Source organism: Oxyura jamaicensis, chromosome 19 (assembly GCF_011077185.1).
Source record: "Oxyura jamaicensis isolate SHBP4307 breed ruddy duck chromosome 19, BPBGC_Ojam_1.0, whole genome shotgun sequence".
Classification (NCBI taxonomy): domain Eukaryota; kingdom Metazoa; phylum Chordata; class Aves; order Anseriformes; family Anatidae; genus Oxyura; species Oxyura jamaicensis.
In genome coordinates this window covers 9,891,176-9,914,799 of record NC_048911.1, presented here as the reverse complement: position 1 = coordinate 9,914,799, position 23,624 = coordinate 9,891,176, and the positions used below count along the sequence as shown (strand labels likewise).

At 47.3% G+C, this 23,624-nt stretch overlaps 2 protein-coding genes across 12 annotated transcripts in view; one reads left to right on the top strand and one right to left on the bottom strand.

Annotated features, from left to right (window-relative positions):
• The window catches only part of SYNRG (synergin gamma), a 35,617-nt gene extending 22,919 nt beyond the window's left edge, over positions 1-12,698 (top strand). For 5 of the 10 annotated variants that reach the window (XM_035342778.1, XM_035342777.1, XM_035342775.1 and 2 more), the window contains 8 exons: positions 3,784-4,380; positions 4,728-4,891; positions 5,649-5,702; positions 6,294-6,390; positions 6,680-6,828; positions 9,597-9,707; positions 10,156-10,191; positions 11,234-11,658. In XM_035342778.1, coding sequence (XP_035198669.1) covers positions 3,784-4,380; positions 4,728-4,891; positions 5,649-5,702; positions 6,294-6,390; positions 6,680-6,828; positions 9,597-9,707; positions 10,156-10,191; positions 11,234-11,365 — 1,340 coding nt within the window. In that variant the 3' untranslated portion in view covers positions 11,366-11,658. Of the gene's footprint in view, positions 1-3,783; positions 4,381-4,727; positions 4,892-5,648; positions 5,703-6,293; positions 6,391-6,679; positions 6,829-9,596; positions 9,708-10,155; positions 10,192-11,233; positions 12,012-12,172 lie in introns of those variants that run through there. The other 5 variants (XM_035342779.1, XM_035342774.1, XM_035342773.1 and 2 more) reach the window with 4 other exon arrangements.
• Positions 12,699-17,132: 4,434 nt separating this feature from the next.
• DUSP14 (dual specificity phosphatase 14) lies at positions 17,133-20,968 on the bottom strand. Of its 2 annotated transcripts, none has more exons than XM_035342782.1 (2): positions 20,867-20,968; positions 17,133-19,219 (listed from the first exon to the last, which is right to left on the bottom strand). In XM_035342782.1, the coding sequence occupies exon 2, from the start codon at positions 19,099-19,101 to the stop codon at positions 18,505-18,507; it is 597 nt and encodes a 198-aa protein (XP_035198673.1). In that variant the 5' UTR covers positions 19,102-19,219; positions 20,867-20,968; the 3' UTR covers positions 17,133-18,504. The 2 variants fall into 2 exon arrangements, with proteins under 2 accessions (XP_035198673.1, XP_035198674.1); XM_035342783.1 differs by lacking the exon at positions 20,867-20,968 and adding an exon at positions 19,483-19,655.
• Positions 20,969-23,624: the final 2,656 nt, after the last annotated feature.

Sequence of the window (23,624 nt, the reverse complement as noted above, 5' to 3'; positions counted from 1 at the left end):
TTCATACTGGGTGGGAAGGAAAGGGTAAATATTTTAAACCTTCTGCACTGGATGAAATATGAACTGAGTTTTGCTTCTAAAGCTTTCAGAAACTTCCTGTGCTCCAGCACAACGCTGTGAAGATCACTCTTTCCGTTCTTGGTTTGCTAGAAAATATTTTTTAAGGAAAAAAAGAATGTGGTTATGTGATATTTGAATGGATCTGACTTGGATTTTTATGGACACGCACACCCTCTTCCCTCCCTGACCCCTCTTTAAGCGGTTTGAGATTCCATGCCCATTGTATTTCACGGGGTGTGTGTTTTGTAGTCACGCCAGTGCAGAGCTGGCTGTGCCAATTCCATGCGGCTCTAACTGCACTGGCAGGAAGAGCACTTTTATAACAAAACTCAAATCTCATGTCGTTTCTGAAAGCTACCAGGGTTACTTAGGAATGCTGTTTTATTATGATATAGTTCACTAAACTCCATTGATGCATCCCTTTAATATTTGCCCTGCTTCCACAGGGCAGTCTGCTGTATGTGCTCCAAAAGGTGCTAAGCAATCAATTTTAACCTTGCCCAAAAGGTTGCATATCCTCAAAAGAAAGCGTTTTCTTAGAGATTTGTATGGATTTATTCTTTGCTCTTTTTTGGATAAGATTTAATGCTTGCCATCAGTTCAGATGCTGTTTGTACAGAAAGTTTCCTGCCGGAGGAAATGGCAGTAGCTCAATAGCAGGTGTCTTTGCTAAATGCGATACTTAGACTTAATTCTTTTTTTTCCCACATAATCACGTCTTGCTTTGAAAAAAAAAAAAAATTCTGATGCGCATGCATCTTCTTATATTTTGAATTGCCATAACAGCAAAATGAAGTTTTTATTGCATCCGAGGTTATAAACGCAGCGTTTTAACTGGAGCGGTTTTATTCATTAAATGGATCTGCGGTCTTTAAGAAAAAGGCTGTTGCAGGAGCAGTTCTTAACAGCACTTAATAAAACAATCTTGCGCCAGTAATAAAGATACCCACATCATAAAGAGCTCTCTGGGGTCAACCAAGAAGTGCTTTTCACATGTAAACTGCTTCTTCGCTTATTAGTCTGGTGGCGAGTTGCTCTGCTGCCTGTTGGGGGGGAAGAAAAATGCTCCCCTTGTCGTGATACTGCAAACGTGCTAAGAGCTTAGGTAAGCCTTTTGTCTTGCTGTAGCTATGGCAAAGGTTAGGACTGTACTTCTGTACAGAACTTCTGACTCATGACAAATACAGTTCATGGCCTAGCTAAATATAGCGTTTTTTTTTTGTTTTGTTTTGTTTTGTTTTTTCAATAGAATAAGATTTTTTATAAAACCCAGTTCACCTTGAACTGCAGACAGTTCTGCATAACTTTTTATTTTTCATACTTTTCATTAAATTGTTTTGGGGACTGCTTTAGCTGTAGCTGTTTAGTATCTGAACAGCACCTTTCCTGCAGTAGAATACTTATATAAAAGTTTATTCTCCAGAGTAATACTTCTGGAATCAATGAAACCATCCAGGGAGAATGCGTAGACTTTTGAAGTATGACATTTTATCTCAGCTCTTAAACCTATAGAGGTGGGCTTCATGTCTGCATGAATTCACACAGAGAACGGTAAATATTAGCTTGTGAATAACAAAATCCTTCTGTGCCTTCCCTGCCAGGGTTACAGGGGAAGCGCTGGGAGCTCAGAGTTCCCACCCGATGCTGCCGCTGATTCTGCCTGTCCCCGAGCCAGGATGGGTCAGCAGGAATACGGTGACCTGCTCCTTTAGGATGTGCTTTCAGCTCCAGCTGTTACAGGTTATCAAAGAAATCATTCACCGTAGATTTTGCAGATCTTCATAGCAGGATCATCACTCTTCCTTGCCACACCTTGGTGAACACTGAGACAATAGCAATGCTTAAATCTTCTCTGGGTTTTGAAGTCAACATGAATTGAAAGGGAAAGGTTGCTTAGTACACTGTGGTATTTTCAAGATCTCAGGATTAATTACAGTTGACTAACATTTTGGAGGTTATTCTGGCACTCTTTAATGCTAGTGAAACTCTCATTTAGCTTCTCTAAACAAAACCTTATATTTGAGAGCACAAGGTGTGGTTTCTTGTGATAAATTACTGATCCCTTGCAAGTCAGCTCCTTTTTACCTTGCAGCCTTGTTTCTATTCAGTTTTGCCCTGAGCAGGTGATTTCATCTCGTCTGTTTACCCTTCTGCAAACTGCTTGCTCTACAAATTTAATATTCGAATGGCACTTTGAAATCCCGCCGTATATATTCAAGGTGCTAATGCTTATTACTGAGACGCTGTCAGCTGCACAGGCAGCAGCTGCGTGAAGGCTGTCCCTTAGGACACTCCGAGAGGTGACACATTGCACGGAGATGTTTTGCTTTGTTGTAGTAGCCGTCAAGCTCTATCATTACATTGTACACTCGTTGGACTTTTTAATTAGCCGTGGATGTGGGTCATGCCTGGAAAGCAGCCTGAAGCGTGGTGTGCTCTCCCCTCCCAGTAAAATGAATAAACGTAGACGGAACATTTTGTTAAAATGGCTTAATCCTGAGGTGGTGCAGCCAGTCTGGGTAAAGAGGGCGGCTGGGATGTCGCCGTGGTTCTGCCCTGGCTGTGCTGAGGCCAAGCTGTGCCTCCTGCCTGCCAGCCAGGTGAGGCCCCGGTGCTCACAGGAGCCTTGGCACGGACGATGCTCGGGGAATGTGTTTGCTCTGCCTTGGGACCGCCTGACCGTAGGCCCTGAGCAGCGGCTGAGCGTCTAATCCAAGCTGACAGTCGTTAATGCTGGGAAACAAATGCCAAAGGTAGCATAGCAGGGCTTTTTAAAACTGCTCTAATGAAAACTATCCAGCCCCTGGCTCTGTGCGCCTTCGCTGCGGATCAATCTCAGTCGAAATGTGAAAGATAAGTTGCGTGAGCAGCAGACAGAGCCTGGCAGAAGCTGGGCACTGCGTAGTCCCCTCCGCTGGCTTTAATGTAAGCAGCCAGACCGTATCTCACACCTGCTCACGGCAGTGAGAAGAACCTAGTGGCCCATATAATTGCTGGGTGAGTACGAATGTTTGGACCTCTCTGCAAAATAATTGGATTTTCTCTATACTTAAATGAACAAACAGTGTGTAAAAGGTAAAACGGGATCTTTGTGATATCCGTGTTGTTTCTGCAACTTGTAGGTTTGAAGAGTCGGTCATGCGGCACCGCTGTAACTGTGATAAGCTTTAACAAGACTTCTTAAAGATTATTGCAGCATGTTTTTATACGTTATTTGTATCAAAGCGTGAATACGAAATGAAAATGGATTAGTACTTTATTGAAGGGGATGGGGAAGCTAACCTAGCTTTCTATGTGGTTGGTTTTGGTAAGGTGAAATAGCAACTCCAACATCTCATTGGGTTATTGGGTATGCCTTGCTTGTAGATTCTGTAGCCAGCATCAGAAAACTGAACTGGTGACCTGTGCAGTCATACTGTCTAGAAACTTCTTTTTTTTTTAGTGTTTCCTTGCTGTCCAGAATGAGATGGTGACTTTCAGCTTAAAATATAAGACACTATTCAAGGCTTATTCGAGGCTTATATTTAGTAAGTAGAGAATTTTTGTATGAAACACTCAGGTATTTTTCAGATTATTTTGTGCAAACTAGCTTAAGCCTCATTGAAACAACAATGCACTGTGTTTGTTTCTGCATTTTCTAAGACTGAGCTATTATTTTTAGACAGTGTGGAGAGATTAACATTTGAACTTCAGCTTCTAATTGTAGGGGTTTCTTTTTCTCAGATATAGATGACTTAAAGTGTGCCCCATTTGGAAGCTATAACAGTGGGTCTGCAGTCAGCAGCCTGGCAAGCTACGACTGGTCCGACAAAGAAGACATTCACCAGGGTAAGAAGTTCTCCTCCTTTGTCCAGGCTTCGGGAAGCGGATCCTCTGCAGCTACCTCTGTTCTTCAGAAGAAGGAGACTTTGTTTGGCAGTTCAGAAAACATTACCATGACAACCGTTTCCAAAGTGACAACCTTTTCCAGTGAGGATGCTTTGCAGGATGTTTCCTTTGCAGCCTTTGCAAACTTTAAGGACTCCGGACCAATATCCGGCGGTCCAAGTGATGATGACATCGGAGACTTCGGTGATTTTGCAAGACCTTCATCAGAAGCGCAGGATGCAGCAGCCGACACAAGTCAAGACGCAGACTTCCTCGCTGGCGGTATCTCTTCTGAACTGCGCAGGGAGTCCACGGATGACTTTGGAGAATTCCAAAGTGAAAAGCCAAAAATCAGCAAATTTGACTTCTTGGTGGCAACTTCCCAAGGCAAGATGAAATCTAGTGAAGAAATGATTAAGAGCGAGCTGGCTACCTTTGACCTGTCTGTTCAAGGTAAGCCCGCTCAGAGCAGAGAAAGCTCATAATGCGTGTGCTTATTAAAGGCTATTTTTTCCAATCAAATTATAAATTAGCCAGTGGGTATTGTTCTAAAGACTACTGGAAACAAGCTTCTTATTGATTTCTATGATGTTTGAAGCAGGGTTCTTTGTAGAAATAAAAATTTGTTATGCCAAAATTTTGTAAGAATTGAGCTGGGGGAAGTTTTAACCAGTCAGTGAGTAAATGGAAGGTTTTGTTCTTATGGAGGCATAGTGCATCCCTTGATACCACTACGTTCATTTTAAGTATTCCCTGCCTTTGAGTGGAAGAAAAACCTTGTTTATATCCTAACTTTTTAGGGTCTCATAAAAGGAGCTTAAGCCTAGGTGACAGAGAAATAAACCGCTCTTCGCCTTTACCGGTTTTGGAGCAGCCGTTCAGAGATCGTTCAAACACCCTCAGTGAGAAGCCTGCCTTGCCTGTCATCAGAGACAAATACAAAGACCTGACCGGGGAAGTTGAGGTAAGGAATTGTCTGGAATGCAGGAAAATCAGCAATGACTTTCATTGGTGTGATAGTAAGGGAGTTCTGTATCCCAGCTCTTTGGGACTTTAGCTGATTCAATGTAGGGTGTATTTCTAAGATGGAACCTGGGTAAGGTTAGGTGTTTTGATTTTGCTGTTAAGATTTTGCTGTTCATAAAGGAAGGTTTCTTTTCTTTGTCTCCTTCTTACGAACAGGAAACAGTTCATAAAGGGAGGTTTCTTCTTTTCTGTCTTTAAAGCCTTGTGGCATGGAAAAAAATGCTGGTGTCTGAATCATTTGACCTTGCAGTCTCAGCTTGTAACTGGAAATTGGTTACGACTAAAATCTAATCCTAGTTTTGGCACTGAGACCATTGGCTTTGGGAAATGGCTTAACTTTTTTGGCCGTGTAATCGTTATTTCTCTCGCTCGTATTAAGAATAGGATGGTAAAAGGACTTGGATTAAGTTCTGCTAATCCCCATTTCTGTAACGGCAAACCTGTAATAAATTTGCTGGGAGTTGGTATGTGTGTTCTTCCTTTTAAAACTAGTTCTAACTCCCAGAAATCAAATTTTAGAGTTCAGATGCAAAAAGACTATTTTTAAAATGGGGAAAAATTAAGAAAAGGTATTTTTTTCATAGCTAACCTGCAAATAATCTCTTTAAATACCTGTCTTCAGTATGTCTATTGTGGTAGGAGAGAGGGAAATGCGTGTAGAAAGAGGATTCAGACTGTCCTTTTCTTTCAAATAGGAAAGTGAGAGATACGCATATGAATGGCAAAGATGCTTGGAGAGTGCCCTGCAAGTAAGTGTGTAGCCTCTGAAGTCTTTTCCTCCTTAGTGTAGGTGCAACTTTATTCAATGTTTAAGGCTGGATAGGCATGGATAGGGTTTGAATCAGCATGAGCAGAGCCCCATAAAATATTTTGTTCAGGGCATTGGTATCAGCACCTTGTTCTTCAGCACCATTTTTTAGAAACGGGCATATTTAATGTGGCTTGAGGAGAGGCCATTGATTTTCTGGTAATGTGTGTCAGGAATCTCACAGCCAGGGTAATTTTCTTTAAAATTTCTTTTTGCTGGCTAATGCTCAAATGAAAAAAAAAATAAAAAATGAATGCTATTATTAAACTAGATAGCAATGCATGCGTACACTAAAATTACTATTGTAGTAGTGAAAACATTTGTGGGAATGCACTAAGGTTTTAAATGTTCATACTTTTACCCTGATCTACATAGAGTTACAGCATGAAAGTACAAAATCATGAGACTGAAGATAGCAGTCATTTAATTTGCCTCCTATTTTGTGTAAGGGTTTCTGTTGGTGACGATCTTGTTTGTAGTAATTCTTTTAAGGTAAATAACACCCCCTTTGTATGAATCTTACTTCCACCAGGTCATAAAGAAAGCAAATGATACCTTAAATGGAATAAGCAGTTCATCTGTTTGCACTGAAGTTATCCAGTCTGCTCAAGGCATGGAATATTTACTAGGTATGTTTTAATTTAGCGTGTCTCTTGCACTGAATGTTCTCCTATACTAACGTATAGTCACTTTTCCCCATATTGTATTTATTTATTTATTTAGCTTAATCTATGCCTGCGTTGAAGGGATGAGCAACAGCTCTGCTGCTAAATAAAGTAACAGCTACTTAAAAATAACAGTCCATGACCACCTTTAACGTGCTGTGCCTATTTTGCGCTATTTTTGAGTCAGAATTTCAGGAACTTTGTGCCTGCAGTGAATTTATCTGCCTTTCTTCACTGGGTTTTATTCCGACAGGGGTTGTTGAAGTCTATAGAGTAACAAAGAGAGTTGAACTGGGTATCAAAGCAACGGCTGTCTGTAGCGAGAAACTCCAACAGCTGCTGAAGGATATTGATAAAGTATGGAACAACCTAATAAGCTTCATGTCACTTGCTGCTTTAACGGTAAGGCCAAAAATAAGCTATCTCTTTACTAGAAGAAACCTCATAATTATACGTAAAATGGGTGTCCTAACTTTCCATTTTTTTTCCTCTTGCAAAATGGAAATACGCTTGTTTGTGAAATGTAGTTTAAAGCTCTGTGTAAGAAAACTTATTTATGTGCATATACTGTGTTATGTTAATAACTTAATGCTAAGATATCCTGTGTGTCTGTGGACCTCTCTAATAAGGGAAAATCAGTGACATTTTGTAAGCTATTATGTGAAGCCAAAATCGCGTGGACTTGCCTTGTCTGTATAATATCCCTGCAGTCAGTTCTAATGCTAACAGCACAGGAGCATGCCATGTAGCAACGCAGGAATAACTGAACTGTTTTCTTTTCTCTCTGGATTTTGGAAATGCCAAAGTTTGTTTTGGTTCCTGCTGCAGACTAAATAGCTCTTCCTCCTCTCAATAGAACTGCCAGAAAAGACTCAGTTGCTCTGAGACAGTCTGGTAGGAGCTCGAGAGCTTTCTGCGTGGACACGGAGAGATGGTGGGAGGCTGTCAGAGGGGTGGTCTTTAGGTGAGGGAGCACCAGATGGTAAGGGTAAAGGAACTGAAACAGAGGGACATGTAGGGGCCAGGTACAGAATAGACACGATTGGAAGGCAAGAAAATAAACTTGCCATTAAATATCTTTCACTTAGTATTTCCTGCAACATTCACATGGAAATATGTGCAAAATTACTTTCTTTAACCATGGTAGAACTCATATCCTTAGGGAATCATCCTCATGGCGGTGCTTGATACGGTCTTGTGTAACAGATCCCTTTAATTCCGCGTATACCTGAGGAGCCTTCAGTCCCTAGTATCAGCGCTTCACATCGAGCACCCATAACTAGATTATTACTATGTTATCTTCTCACCAAACGCTTTAATTTGTGGCTTCCTTTCTTGCAAAGCAGCCGTGGCCACTAAAGATCTTTGCTCCTCAGCAAGCAGCTGGGTATGAACGAGCCCCCAGGTACTCGGTTTCTGCCTCAAACAGCCACCTTGAGCTAACCGTCAGCCCTGCAAAGCAGGCGTCGTGTCAGTCCCTTTTTACACACCTCTTGCACACTTCGAACCTCTCGTTACAGGCAGCGATGCCACGCAGGTGCTTTTGGTAGCACCCGGTGTTACACAAAGCCTGTCAGAATAGGAAGCTTACGCTTGGCTGTTTTACTGCCTGGCAGGGGAGGCTGATGGACGAGGATTCATCCGGTTGAAATCTGGCATTGTTGATGGTGACAATCTAAGCAGCTACCAGGAGTCTCTCTTGATTTAAAGCAAGTAGATTAAAATTTAGTTCCTAAAGTACTTTTCACTGGCAGATTACGGGGTTTACCTTTAAGGTCTGCAGCCTGGCCATGTTCTCCTTAGCAGTCCAGCTCAATATTAAGCACACTTGGAGCTGAAAACAACTTCTCAAACACGTGCAGTGTCTCCGACGTTACTGAAGAGACTCCCAACTCCGATACTTCTCAAAATCATCCTTTTTTGCTTCTCTTCTCCACGTGGAATACTGAACCGTGTGGAACCATGCCTTCCCCTGGTGTCACCGATCCCACACGCTGCAGAGGTGCCAATTAAGTGCAGAGAAGTAGCCCAGCTCAGAGGCACACACTTGGAAAGGTTAATTTTGTCTTTTAAAGGATTTTATTGCAAGGTAATTCTATGCACAGCCTTGTGGTTTTTCATTGCAAATTGCAGGGCGACCTTCTCGTTCGCTTCACTCATGCGTTTGGTAAACAAATATTAGAGTGCGTTTATTAATTTGATGGATCTACTTAAAGATTAAAGGGCTTTTTTCAGGATTCCAATTATTCTCCAGCCATTCAGCAGGGGAGTGTGATCAGCATACCTAGCCTATGGATTAAGAAAGAGTACATGTGTTTTATGATCACACATTTTGTTTGTTTCTTGCATTTCTAGTCATTATTTTTAATTGTGCTACCAGCTTCAAGCCATACTTCAACAGCTTTATACCATGCATATGTAAAGCTTTCTGTAACCGTTTATCTTGTAGCTGAAATTTAAGATCGTGTACCAGAAAAGTTGCTTATTTGCAGGCTTATTTTCCCAATCTTTGCCTCTCTTGGACCTGAGCTTGTCTGGCATGAAATACCTGGCGACCTTAATTCTTACATGGTTTGGTTAATCTTACTATTCCATTTTGTACTGCTGCGCCATACCGTAGACTCAGAAAAAGCCTTCAGAGAGAATAACAACTGCCCTTTTTTGATCAGGCAGTAATGCGGAATTCAGGACAATAAACACAGATACGGACTCCACTTCAAACACTAGTGGAAGCAGCGCGGGCCAGCGCCTCGTTTCCTCGCAGCTGCACAAATAGCTGTTGCGTACCGCTGTTTATCTGCATCCAGTTCTTAATATGCTGCAGTTGAGATGTAGCAGCAGCTGCCCGGGCTCTTTCCTCAGAAGTTTCTTCCCTTTTTGATGTGGGAACGTGGAACTTCAGAATTATTTCTTTTGTAGTCTAACCCCTTTTCAAGAGCTAGAGTGTTATAAATTAATGCTGATGGAGGCTGCGTAGCAGGACTGCAAATACGTACTAATGGCTTTGGTTAAAGCACACATCAGGCTGAGAAAATGTAACGTCACCTCTGCCTTGTTGCCTGTGTGATGCCATAGGTCTCTGTTACAACCAGAAAGATGATTTTTATCGTGATATCCGAAACTTTTTCAGTCATTGAAAATGCCTAAATTTTACTGTCTCATTTCTTTAGCCAGATGAAAACTCACTGGATTTCTCTTCTTGTATGCTGCGTCCAGGGATTAAAAATGCCCAAGATCTTGCCTGTGGAGTGTGCCTCCTAAATGTGGATTCTAGAAGTAAAGTAAGTATCGTGGCCTCTATCATTAAACTCGTTTCTAATTTACAGTTTTGACTTATATTTAGGCATGGGGTACATTTACAAATTTTCATGGCTGTAATTTGTAACTGGAAGCAGCAAAGGCAAAATCTGATCAATAGATGGGACTCAGAGCAGTCAATGGCCTAAACTCAGTGGGCTTCGGGCGTGACATGGATGTGGAGAAAAGGGTCGAAAAGTTAAACTCTTTGTTACAGGAAAGAAACTGGGATACTGAGACCGAAATATATATACACATATAAATCTTTTAATGACTTTCTTTTATGCAGTGCATCTCTGCGGATTGCCAGGAGGGGACTATTGCAATTAGTAGAGCTGGGAGGGAATCCCAGGATGTGTACAAAGTAATTATGCCAACCAGTTAATGTATATCGGCAGTTTTGCTGACTTTTTGGTTTCAACGTTATTTCAGAAAGAAGAGAAACCTGTGGAAGAGCTTCCTAGAAAAGTATGAACCTGTAAAAAATTCTTTATAGAATCATTCCTAGTTGAGTGTGAAAGGCTGAACTGCTAACTGGCCTTCAGCTGTCATTCTCAATTGTACCAATCATGAATCCTTTTCTTCTAGTCATTTTTTGTGACTGTAATATCCGATCCGATCAACTAACATGCTCTAGAGCCTCCCTTTTGTCTTGTCTGCATGCTTGTTTCCTGTGAATAGCTTTCTGGTTTTGTGCTACTTCTGTCGTGTGGTGGAAAACTCACTGCAGCGAGTTTCTGAATTTGTAGCTGCCTGTGTGTCTGTTGCAGAAGGGTGGGGAATGGTAGGGATTTTGCTACAAATACTGCCTTTTGGCTATATGGAGTAGGCAATGGCATTTTTAGAAGCCTGTGCAGGAAATCCAAAGTGTGGGAAACAGGTTTAGATTTTTTTTTTTTTTTAAATAGGTAGCTGTGAAGCATTGGGAATGCTGCTGAAGTAGAAACAGCTGATAACTGTTCTCTTTCTGAACTGGGGGAAAAAAAACTCAACGTTATTCCCGAGAGCCTAGATTTATTTAAAAATAAAGAATCATTCTCCCATCACATCTAAGCAGTATCTCCTAGCAACATACATTGAGATGTTTTAAGCTTGTCCATGGCTTCGTGCATTCCTATTGTAAAGCAGATTCAATCACCAGAAAAAAAGGGGACCAACCTGAACCAGAGGTATGGTGGGATAATGCTAATATCAAGAATTGCACCTGCCTAAGTAACGTCAGAATACTAATCACAAGGCTCCCTCTAACGCACCGTGTAGCAGACTAAGTACCGTCAGCTGTGGTGGCTGAAGGTTTTGTCCACCTGCAAACATTTTTGCAGACTAAAATGAATATTTGTTTGCCTGCTCTGCTTCTGCAAGTGAAGATGGCTCATTCAGTGAGAGGGTCCAGGTTCTGCCACGCTGTGCCATCTGGGGGTGAACGCCTCTGCAATGTCCATTTTCCGCTCTGTTTTATATCCTGGAGAGGATGAGACTGTCATACTTGTTTCAATTCTTGTTATTCCAGGCCTTTAATTCAGAAACGGATAACTTTAAGCTGGCGTATGGAGGGCACCAATACCACGCCAGCTGTGCAAACTTCTGGATCAACTGCGTGGAGCCAAAGCCTCCGGGTCTCATTTTGCCTGACCTGCTCTGAAAGCAGTCGCGCCGAAGGTGGAGTATCGGGTCTGAAAATGCACCTCGTTTGGGGTAAATGGTGTGATGGAGTATGTGGAAAGGCTTCTCTGAACTGCGGTTAGGGTCTGAAATGCTTTGTTTTGATTTCTGTACAACAGTGGATTAAAGCTGCTCTCATATATGGAAGTTCCCTGTGAAGAACTGTACTTGAAATGGCTGGGGTTTCAGAAAGAACCAGAAAAAAAGGTGGAATGGCACAAAATGTGGCGTTTCTTTCACGATATGAAAGCGGGTAGGTCTTTGTGAAACAAACAAACAAAAAACCAGTCTGCTGTCCTAGTGTACAGACCTCTGTGAGAGGACAGTACCCAGTTTCCAAGACAAACTGAAATGCTAGACTGATTTGCATGGAAGTGACACTTAAAGACCTGAAGTACATATTTGCAAACAAATCTTTTCTTAATGTTTTGGGTGTCTGAATCATGATATTTTTCTTTAAATATTTGCTGCTATATTATTACAATGCATACAATGCACATGTCATGGTAACTTCCAAGGCAAAATGAATTACTGACTTGGAAGGAATTAGACTGTAGAGAGACATTGTTTATTTAAATTTTCACTGTTCTGAATTGTAAATTATTATAAAGTATTCATATGCTTGACTGGTTAGTACTGGGGGTTAAGAACTTGGAAAAATTGTTTAAATTTTCTCTATCATATCTGGATACTTTGGTACGCGCAACTGCATTATAAAGCTTGCAGTCTTTGCTGTTCTTTGTAAATGCTGGCTAATAACTGCTCTTGGACTTGTCCTGAACCACAGGTGTGGTTTGTGACGTTTCTCCTGACGCTTTGGTAGTTGTGTGGCTGCATCACTGTTGAAAACTGGACTCCACTGGTCCTGCGTGTCTGCTCCTGTACATATTCCCTTTTTCTGTGTGTTACCTGCTTCGCCTGATGGGATGCATGCATCTGACTCGTGCAATCCAGTGCTGTCTGCGATAACGTGTTTTCCTGACTCAGAACTGGCAGCACAAGGTGGCACCTTAGCTCCTACTGCAGGTGGGTGTGATCTAACGCCGAAAGTTGGGCTCAAGCAGAGTGCTTTTTGGAGCAGGCTGCTGCCAACCTGCCGTTTTGTTGCTTATGGTAGGTACACCCATCTGACAGGAAGAGAGTAGGGTAATAGACTATCACCAAGTGTTGCCCGTAAATTAAAGTAACCGCTTCTTCCTTTCAATACGATGACAGTGCCATCAGCTGCAGTGCTGGTTACAGAATTTTAAACCCAGTGGGAGCTTCGTGGCATTGTTTTAAGAGCCTTACCTCTACACATCCCGTTCAGTTTGTGGTGAATGAGGCGCGGTGCGTATCCATCAGGTACAGCTTGCTTCTTCATTCTTTGACTTCAGTTCCTCAGTTCTCTAGAAAATCTCTTTTCTCCAAAGATACCAACAGCTTTTCCAAGTTAGTCTTGCCTCCATTGTGAGTAGCTGACGTTGACAAGTAATTATTTGCTGAAATTGAAATTACAAAGAGGAAAATTGTTGTCTCTTTGGTGGAAGAGGGACAAAGTCAGGGAACACGTAAGCAAACTGGACAATTGCAAGCCCATGGGCCATGATGGGAGGCACCCACAAACCCTGAAGGAGGTGGCAGATGAGACTGCAAGGCCACTCTCTACAATCTTTGCTTGGGCTGACAGGCATCTCATGGAGTTCAGCAGAACAGGACCTGGGGGTCCTGGTGGACACCAAACTGAACACGAGTCAGCAACGTGCCCTTGGTGCCAGGAAGGTCAGTGGTATTCTTGGCTGCATTAGGCAAAGCATCGCCAGCAGGTCCGGAGAGGTGGTCGTTCTCCTCTGCTCTGCATTGGTGAGGCCTCACCTGGAGCACTGTGCCCAGGTCTGGGTCCCCAGTACAAGAGAGACCTGGACATACTGGAAAGAGCCTGGTGGAGGGCCACCAAGACGCTCAAGGGACCGGAGCACCTCTCCTGTTACGAGAGGCTGGGAGCTGGGGCTGTTCAGCCTGGAGAAGAGGGGGCTCAAGGGGATCTCATCCATGCCTATAGACACCTGCAGGGAAGATGCGAAGGGGACGGAGCCAGGCTCTGTTTGGTGGTGCCCAGTGCCTGGACAAGTAGCAATGGGCACAACCGAACACAGGAGGTTCCGTCCGAGCATCAGGAAACACTCTGTGCAGGTGCCACAGCCCTGGCACAGGCTGCCCGAGGGGCTGGGGGCTCCTCTGGGAGAGCTCCAGCAGCTGCCTGGACGTGGGGTTGGGGTGGCACCAGAGGGACCCTGAGGTCCCTGCCAGCCTCAACCAGTCTGTGATTTTTTTTAAAAAAAAGTCTTAGCTATTCTAAACTATTAATTATGCCAAATTAAAGAATCTTGGCTAATAAGAGTGTTAGGTGTTTGGCCCCTTATTTACCGAAATTAAAATAAATCTTCCTGCTGCCTGAAATTAGCTTATTCATAAACTCAGCAACTTGTGCCTCCAGTTGCAAGCTCAAGCTAATCAAGTGGCAGATTTTCAGTAGTGCGACAGTGACTGCTTGCCTTCTGCTGCCCAGTAATTATCAAAAAAGGAGAAAAAAAAGGCAGTCAGTCTTTGCTTGCTCTCTGATTCATTTATTAGGTGTGAAATAGTTCCAGTAGCCTGCACCATAGCTGTTGGCCACGTACATTGTTTCCCCTCGTAATTAGGGGCTGCTGGGTACCAGTGGAAGTGTTCCCGTTCATGCTCGGGGTCTGCGCCGCACAGTGAGCGGGCACTTGCCTTTGCATACTGAGCTACAGAAGCACTTAAGCATTGTCTGGCTTCAAGCAAATGCCTCGCCTTGCTGCTAGCAAGGGGGCTTGTCGAGTGGTTCTTGTATCTGGCTGACGCAAAGGCTGTTGCTTATGAAAATGCTATACTGGGAAAAGGGAATTTATCGTTAGCACGGGCTTCCACCACAGTTCCTGAACACTTCACTGGATACGTGTTCTTTTCTAACTGAAAGAGAATGCCACAAAAAAAAAAAGCCACAATGTGAAACTTAGAGCAATCAATATTTCAAATGCAGTATGAGCTGTACTGCCATAAAAGCCTTTTTCAGTGATGTTTCTCTTGTCACGTGCTTATTAGGCAAGTAAGTTCCCTCTCTAAGCTGGAGCCGGTGTGTCTTTTGGCCCATAAAAGCAAGGAATCGACATTCACAATTATAATTGCAGCAGAGCTTACTGAAGTATGACACCGCTAGTCACCTGCTCCCTACAGAAGGGAGAGCAGCGGGCAATATTAACGCGTTCGTGGCAAGCAGGAACCGTTGTCCTGAGCACCTTTACGTCATGGGAATGCATCAGACGTTGTACATGCAGATCCCCTTGATAAAACGAGGATCGTTTCACTCCCATGCCCCAGTCATTCAAATGACTCACTGTTGCATTCAGCATCTCCTCAGACATTGCACTGCTAGCCAAAGCCCGGTGTCCTTGCAATCTGTATCCAAGGTTACGGTATTTTCTACAGTGCATTGTAACAGACCATGTTCCCCTGCCTCCTTTGCATACAGGCTAATGGCCATGCTGCCTTCTGCTTTGGTTGTGCTGAATTTTATAAATATAGCTCCTTTTTCTGGATGTACTCTTTCCCTAGGAAAAAAAACAAACAAACTGGTTTTCTTCCTTTTTTTTTTTTTTAATGTGTGTGTTCTCTGGAGCTGCCTTGGGATTACCTATGAAAAGGGATTTTTCTATCTATTTGTGTATATTTGGAGTTGTAAGAGGTTGTTCCTTTGCTTGATTTAATTTATGCCATTTTGCCTGGTTGTATTCCTGATGCTTCTGTGCTACCTTAGTGCATTTTGGCTTTTCCTCGGTGGCAGGAGCGCTCGGGAGCAACCCGACTGTTCCAGCCCCTGTCCTGCCCGTCCGCTGTCACCTTTTGTTTCGAGTACCTTCGCAAGCTGTTGACCTGTATTTGCTGTGTAGCAGCTGGGGGGTTATTTGTGGCGTGGGAACTGTTACGTCCTGCTCTTGAACGTTCCTCTGAATCTTTATCTCCAGCAGCAGCTTCCCTTCACCTGAGTTTGCTTTCAGCAGCTCCCTGAGAGCGGGGCAGCAGAACGGAGGGGAGAGTGGAGCTCGATAAAACCCAGCGAATGCTGTTTTCTAGTTAGCTTCACGTCAGGCTAATTAAACTTGAAACAAAAACTGCCTTTTCAATAAAAGCTGCTCTTGTACAAACTGCTTTTTCTCAAAGATTTTTTTGATCTCTGGGCCGGTATTTAATTCCAGTTCTCAATGTTAAAATATAAATGTCATAATTTTATGAAGAAAAGTGGTCAGAAAGCGTCTCTTTGTATTGTGATTCCTTTTTCTCCCCCTCGGGGAGATGCTATTTGTCTTCCAGAAGTGGTTTTGTGATTAGTTGTTGGAGCTGTTTCAGTATGCGCTGTGCTGGAGCCGCTGCAGACATTTTAAATCCAAGGAGGAAAAGTGTTATTAATTGACTTTTTAGTCAATTGTTCACTCCCTTAATACTTGCAATGTCTCGCAAATCTTTAGTTGGGATTCAAACCTCTATTTCGATAAAGAACCCACTTCGTTCCTGACAGAGCCGTGGAGTGGCTTGTTCCAGGGTGCAGCTGGACCAAAGTCATCTTCGTGGCTCGGATTTGCAAGATGCCTCACCAAATAACATCCAACTACTCTGAAACAATTGCAGATACTCACTTTGCAGAATGGATAGCAGGAGGAATGGCGTTTCCCTCGAGCCCAGCAGGTGTGCTTACCGCAGTCTGAACTGTGCTGTGCTCTCCTCGTTGGTTTCTGTAAGTTTCGGGATGCATGGAAAACTGGGTTTTGAGGGAAAATCACTCAGGTAAATACCTGCTCTTGGAACGAGGAATTTGTGCGGAGAAATACCGCTAAGTATTAATACCATGGCACTGTTCCTTAATATAGTCTTTACTGGGTATTTCTTATTAATGAATTCTTTATTTCATGATGTGCTTTATCAGGCAATTATATTTTAAAACAATATTAATAATATTATAATGTTGTTAAATTATACATGGTCAATTTTTAGGTGTTTAATTTGGAAAGTAGATTTTTTCCCCCTCTAATATGTCATGCTTTCAGAATGTCTGCAGGCTAATTATCAGTCTTCATTTTTAATCTCTAGTTCATTTTCTTGCTTACCATTGCCCCGGTGCAGTTTAACTGGGGAGGAAGATGGGCAGAGTGTAGCTTTTAAATGGACAGTCTGTCTCCTGTCTGTCACTGCACCGCCAAGGGACACAACCAGTGAAACCTGAGCAGGTCACAGCTTGTGGCGGAAAAACCTCACTCGTTTCAGTGGGCAAAAGATTTCTGTCGGTGCAGGACTGCTCTGAGATGGATGTTAGAAAAAAATTGTGCTAAAGCACTTTGGCTTTTTCAATTGCAGTTTTGTCTAAGTGCATCCCAGGTAAAAGAAGGGTTTCCAGGTGGAAGGGGCTGTGGGTGCATGTAGGAAACTCCTTTTGGGCTTGGCAGTGTTGAGGGGTTTGCAGTAACTGATTTTGAAATAGCCAGAGGACTTGCCTGGCTTTCCTGATGATGATGGTCAGGAGCTGCAGGACCCCTGGATGGATTGTGAACAGATCAGCCAAGTGACTGGCACAGATCACGTTATTTTTCTCAAGACTAAGCTCCGGAGTTGTATCAAGCCCCTGCTCAGGATTACACCATGTTCCCACCGTTACTTCAGATACATTAGCACAGTCCTGAAGAGGAAGCCAACACATGTTCTCGTTTAATCTTTATTGATTTTTTTTTTACAAGTATAGAATCTCATTTAAATCAGATAGCTATCTCAGCATCCAGCAATCTGCGTACTCCTCCTTCTGAGATGCAGCAGAGGACAAAATCGTCTCACTGAGGAAGGGGCTCGCTTTGTTCTCCTGGTGACGTGTGAACGAAACCCGGTCCCCGCCACCCGCGGGGAGAGGAGCGATGTGCGGCTCGCAGTGGTTACACCACCGGAAGGTTTCTCCCACTTGTCGGGTTGGAATCTTTCTCCTTGCGAACGGAACAAGGCAAAGCCTTCTCCATGAAGCCATCCTCGTCCGGGAGGTTCCACAGATCGCCTTTTTGTGCAGAATAATTCTAGAATGCAACATAACCTTGAGGACATAATGAAGTGTTTTAGAAATGGGCTAAGGCAGATCACGACCATACTTAGAGCTAAGTAATCAAGCGGATTTACCTACTTCCAATTTACTGGTTGATTGAATATTAGGAAACACAGCTCAGCCCTTTGGAAGGTGGCCGTGCACAGTTTCCTAAACGTTTCTTTGGCTGGTCAGTGTGGGAAGGGTTAACCTCCCACATCTGTCTTGAGCCACACGTGGACAAATTCTGCTTACTTTCCACCCACAAAAAACACCAGTATTGTTCAGAAGTGTGAGTGTATTCCAGGACCATTGCCCCGGCATGGAATGAGTGAAAAAGGACTTTGTATTTCTTTGATTCCAATCTTTCAGATTTTATTTTACTTGTGGCTGACACGGACTGACTTCACTCTTTTTGACTTTTAATACAGATTAAGAGCTGACTAAAGATCTCAAACACTATATACTGAGAGTCACTACAGCTGTTAAAGAAAACACCAGCACTAGCAACACAACTCCACTCCTTCCTTCCTGGCTCTTGGTAAAACCCCTGCTCAGAGCAGGACTGCCCCCGGTCTGTGCTAGCGCCGCTCCCTAGCCACTACAGGATTTTGCAAGGAAGCAAACAAGCTATTAAAGAAATATCCAGGCTACCGCATCACAAAGCGCACTTTGTTCATCAACTCTGCCAAATGCCTTTTAGGCCTTTCCTCGTAGGATACTAATAAACTGACTAAAAAGAGAGGGAAGGTTTATGAAAGGAGAATAAACTTATAAGGAGACCTCGTTCTGCTAAATCAGAGAAATAAGGAGGGGGAATCCCCATAGAGAGAAATGCGTCGAAGGGAACCGTTGGCCTTGCAGGTTAGTGAGGTGAGAATCAGTTGAGGTTCTGCTGTATGGTAAAGAACCAAAGTTGGCTGTAGAAAGAGAAGGGAATGTCTCCAGTCTGGCCGACTCAGAACAGCATGTCCCTTCTGTTGTGCTTCCTGTCTGCAGTCCCATTAAATTCCCCAGTAAGGCATCAGGGGTCTCCTCTCTCTCTCATAAACGTCTGGGATGATGCCATATGGTGTCTGTACCATTTTAACCGTCGTCTTCCCAAACAGCTTCCTCTCGTAGTCTATCAGTTGCCTCCAGAAGCCCACGTTGGGGCGTATAACGGGGCGCCTCGATTTGACCCAGTTGTATGCCTCGAACAGGGACACCTTGTGGTACTTCATCAGGTAGGCGATGCACAGCGTGGCCGACCTGCTCACGCCGGCCGCGCAGTGGACGAGGGTGGCCCCGTGCTTCCGCGCCACGCTGTTGATCTTGTCGGCGACGCTGTCGAAGTACAGGGAGATGGGGGCGTTGGGCATGTCAGCCAAAGGCACTTTCACGTATTCGAACTGGGGCCAGTTGAAGTTGGGAATCTCGATGGTTGCGTTGATGATGCAGGTGATCCCCCGGGACAGGAGCAGGTGCCGGTTGGAGGCGACGCTGCCCCGGCTCAGGTACAGCGAGGGGGTGATTTGGGCGATGCCCCCGAGGGCACCTTCAGAGAGCATTCGTGGAGCCATCAGAGTTCTCGGTAAGGAGTTGTGGCTTCTGGAGGTCATGGAGGATCTTGGCGCTCACACTTCCATTATGGGAAGGGATCCAACGGGATCTTCAGCCAAGGGAAGGATTGTCTGGCCTGGCGGCGCTAGGACGGCGAGAGCTTCCACCGCTTAGTCACTGCAAAACACAAGCAACACCACGTGAGCGGGGCGGCTGTCCGCTGAGACCACGGCTGTGCGAGAGAAGGAAAACCCAACTCACCCCGCCGTGGCCTGGACAACCTCCTCCTGGCAAACCTCGGCAGGGTAAGGTTGTTCTGGGTTTGTACAACGCTTATAACCACCGGGCCCCCAGGCATTGCCAGGACAGATATTAACAAAAAAAAAAAATCTTCCAGCCTAATTAGGTCCAATTACTCGTCAAGGGCTTGGGCAGCCTACCTGTGGGCCCGGACAGAATTTCAACCAGATTAGTGCATGGAAGATTAGTTACACCTTTTTTCGCGTTCAAAAGCAGCAACTTCACAGCTGGCTGGAGTCCAAGGGGACGGTGAGAAGCTCAGGCTGGATACTGATGCCAGCAGTTTACCCTGCCCTCTTCCCCACTGCCACCCTTCCTTTTTTAGGTGTATGAAAGGCCCTGCCAAAATACATAAACATAGGAAAGTTGCTCATTAGACAAGGCGGTGAGTCACGTCCATCTCGATCACTAATCAGCTCTCCGCGAGGCTGGGGAAGTGTGGAAAGAGTGACCTGGTTATGTCAGAAGCCGAGAGTAAAACCGAAGCAGAGGTAGGGACAAGGGAGGCTCTTTTCCTGCTGCCGTAATGACTGACGAATGGCTGGGAGAGAGCCGTGCTCTGCAGAGCCTGCGCGAGGCACTGATCCCCGGCTACCTCTGCTGTGGGCCCCAGGAAGGATGAGATCTGGGCACTCCTGCTATTTCAAAGGCCAGAGTTCAAAACAAAACACCTGCTTTTAAACCCCCTGCTCCTTTAGGACTTCCCTGAGGCCAGCGGAGAAGCTGTAAGCTTGGGGTTGAGCCCCGGAGCGTTAATAACTTGCAAGTCACTTCTACCTGTGCTGTCTCCAGCTGGGACAGCCCGGGGGGTGCGGAGCTGCTGCTCCACCTCCCAGGCATGTCTGAGCCCACCCACGGTGTCCTCGGGCTCCATGTGGAGGGCTCTGGGTGGTGCTCAGGGGCAGAAGGGTGCCTGCCCCCAGCAGTCAGCACCCAGGCTCGGAGCCCACAGCACTCCCATAGCGGCACTGCCTGCCCCAGGGGGCCGTGGCGGTTCCCAGAGGTGCCACCTCTCCCTGCTGCTTTCCCTACCTGTTTTTTTTCCTTCCCTGTTTCCCAGGGAAGGCCGAGGTGGGGGCAGAGACAACCTGGGCCCCCCTGAGGGGCTGCACCTTGCACACCCTGACGCCGCAGCGGGCTGCCGGCGGTCCGGGCCCTGGGAAACGCTGGCAGGTCTCAGCAGCAGCCGCTAGCGCTGCCAGCACATTTTTGGCATGCAGTTGCAGTACAGTAACTTAACGAGCATAACACAATCTCCTCTGTGGCTTGTTCCCTGCTGGCTGCTACTTGAGCAGCTCCTGAAACCGTGGGCCCGAAGTGCGGGCGCTGCGAGGCTTCGTGCCCCGCCAGGGAGTTTTGCTGCAGCTGCGAGCGCCCGGGTTCCCCTGCAGCCACCCCACCACAGCCACGCTGCCGGAGCAGCAGTGAACGTGGTGCTTTTCCAAAGGAATCGAGGTCTTGGAGCATGGGAAAATCCCTACCCAGAGGTCTGTTACTGACAACACAGGGGATTTGGGCACTTACACTCCAAAACAAACTGCTCCAAGTCACCGACTGGCACCTGGATGGGGTGGGCTGCTGCAGCTGGGCTGTCCCAGGGAGTGTGTCCAGCCCTGAGCTGGGAAGAGAAGAAAACGTGGGAGTTATCAGGCTGTGGGCCCAGCCAGGATCCCAGGAGCTCCCCCCTCCAAGGAATTCACTCTAAGTTCTCCTTCCCTGCACCAAGGACAGCAGGGAAGCGTTGGGGGTTTTCCTCTTCCATCACAAGCCTTAGAAACATACCCTTGCCTTCAGCATCCCTCAAGCTCTCTCCTACTCCTGGAGCACTGGGGTGGGTCTGAGTTTCCTCAGGCAGTGCCCAAAGCTCTGGGAGCCCCTCTGGGAGCCCCCCTGCGAGGGCTGCGAGCTCCCCCTCCCCAGCACCACGCCGGCAGGAGAGACGCAGGGGAAGTGTGACAGGGGCAGAGCCGGTGCCAAGAGCTGCAGCATCCCTCCCCGGGGAGGCAGAGGACGGGGGGGGGGGGGAGCATCCCCTTCCTGTATTCCTCCAGCTAGCCCAAAATGAACAAATCCCACGAGTGTGGGCGCAGCACGGGAACAGCGGCAGAGCCGCCCGCGGGGATGTGCTGCAGGAGCGCGAGCCCACGCAGGGAGAGCGTGAGCAACGCCTGCCCCCGGAGCAGCTCCGAGGAGCGAGCCTCGCGCCGCGGCTGTCGGCCGTGCCCCTGGGGACAGCAGGGGAAAGGGCTCGGCTTCGGGTCCGTGGCCAGAAAACGAGGAAGGAAACCGCACGGAGAGGGAGCGAGGGGCAGCGGGCCTGGGGCTGCTGGCGGGTGCCGGTGCTGGGCAGGAGCTGTGCACGCTCGCCGCGGTGCTGCCGGCAGGCAGGGCGGGCCGGGAGCTCTGGTGGAGCTGAGAGCAGGCAGAAGGCAAAGCCAAACAGGATTTTTAGCTCCACACCTCCCTCCAGGAGGGCTGGGAAGCGTTAGCGGGGAGGTGACCCGCAAACACGCTGCAGCCGCGGGGCCGGGGCAGGGCTGCTCCTGCGGAGCCCGGCCAGGAGCGTGCAGGGAGGACCCCGCCGGTTTCTCCTACAAGGTGCTGAATCCAGGCCTTCGTTAGCTCGTTTGTCACTGGTTTAGAGAGACCACGCACGGCACCTGAACAGAAACACCTCCTGAGGCCTCTCGGTGGCATGAGCGACGCAGCCTGCAGCCGGCAGGGTGGTCGGGGTTCGGATCCCTTTGGGATTTGGCCTTAGCAAACGGGAGGGCACGCTCTGCGGGTTGCCACAGAAGTCCCCAGGCCCACCCGCAGGGCTCACCCCACCTCTGCGAGCACCACAACCCGCCTGAGCCCCCTGTGCCAGCCCTGGTTTGATCCACAGGTGCCAGGCAGTGGGGAGAAGGGTGGATTTTGTTATGCCAACAGTCCTCTCATCCTCGGGCACAAAGGGTCGCCACCAGAGGAGATGTGAGCCTGAAGGCAGCCTCTGCTGCACCCCAGGCCCCAGCCAGCCCCGGTCGGTGCGTGCTGCTGGCCCCGTGGGGCTGCAGCTGACGGCCGTGTCCCCGCAGGGTCCTGCAGCCCCAGCTCCACGTGTTGCTGATGTGATTCTGCCCTCCTCCGCTCTGTTCCTGTCCTCTGCTCCGTGCCAGGGTACGTCGCACTCCGGTGCTGTGCACGTTTCCTCCTCAGCCCAAGGATTCGTATTTTGATTAAAAGATGAGATCTAACGCGTCAAAAGCCAGCAGAGAGATCCTTTTGGTCTTAAAACGTTGCGATGGACGAGCTGGCTGGCCTCGGCGGTGAGAGCAGGGTTTGGTTTGGCAGTGGGGCTGTGACAGCCGGCGGCGTCCCCGCCTGGAGCCGGCCACGCAGGCGCACGCCGCTGCCACAGCCCCTCGGGGCCGAGGGGCACTCGGGGAGCCTTGGGAAGGGCCGTGCTGCTTTCCATAACGCGGTTCCTGTTCGCAGGCACCGACTTATCCGGGCATTTGCATGTGACGGGCTGGGCTCGCTCGGCAAACTGCAGCCGGCGGAGCTGGCAGCGAGCTGCCTGCGTACCGCGACGGCACCGCGTGGCCAGGATGGACAGAGTCGGACGAGAGGCTCTCTGCTACGGGGGCAGCGCTCAGCCGGGAGGAGAAGAGCAACACAAGGGATGTCTGTGCCACCCCTGCTCGTGGCAGCGGGGCACCGGGTGGCTTTGGGGCCAGCTGGGAGTGCAGGCAGGGTGCCCGCAGGCCCGTGTCTCGGTTACGTGTCACCTCCCCGGGGCAGGCTGGAGGGGCTCCAAATGGCTGATGGCTGGCTGCGCTGCCTCTGCCTGGAGAGCAGCTCTCATCCAGAAACGGTTAACGTCTCGGAGAGGTCTGCGTTATGTAAGCAGCCGGTACGGCTGCTGCGCCCGGACCAAACGCAGCGCCGCGGGGATGCCAGGAGCGCAGCCCCTTCCCCGTGCCACGGCCGTGCAGCAGGAGCTGGCTGGGATGCCACCGACTGCAGCGCTGCCTGGGGCGTGTGACAGCTCGGTCCTCCTGCCCACGCAGCGGGCTCAGCAGCTGAGCCTGAACGTGCACGGGGGGCTCGCCGGGCACGGGTGGCGGGGCTGCCTCCTGTGCGGCGCGGCTGCTTCAGGTGGTGGTCAGGAGCTGCCACCAGGCTGGCGGTGAGAGAGGCTTCAGCTGCCCTGGGAGCTGCGTTTCCTCTGAACACTCGTGCCCGGCCCCAGCCAGCTTTTGACAAAGGTTCCCTGAAGTCTGCTGCTGCGCTCCCGTGA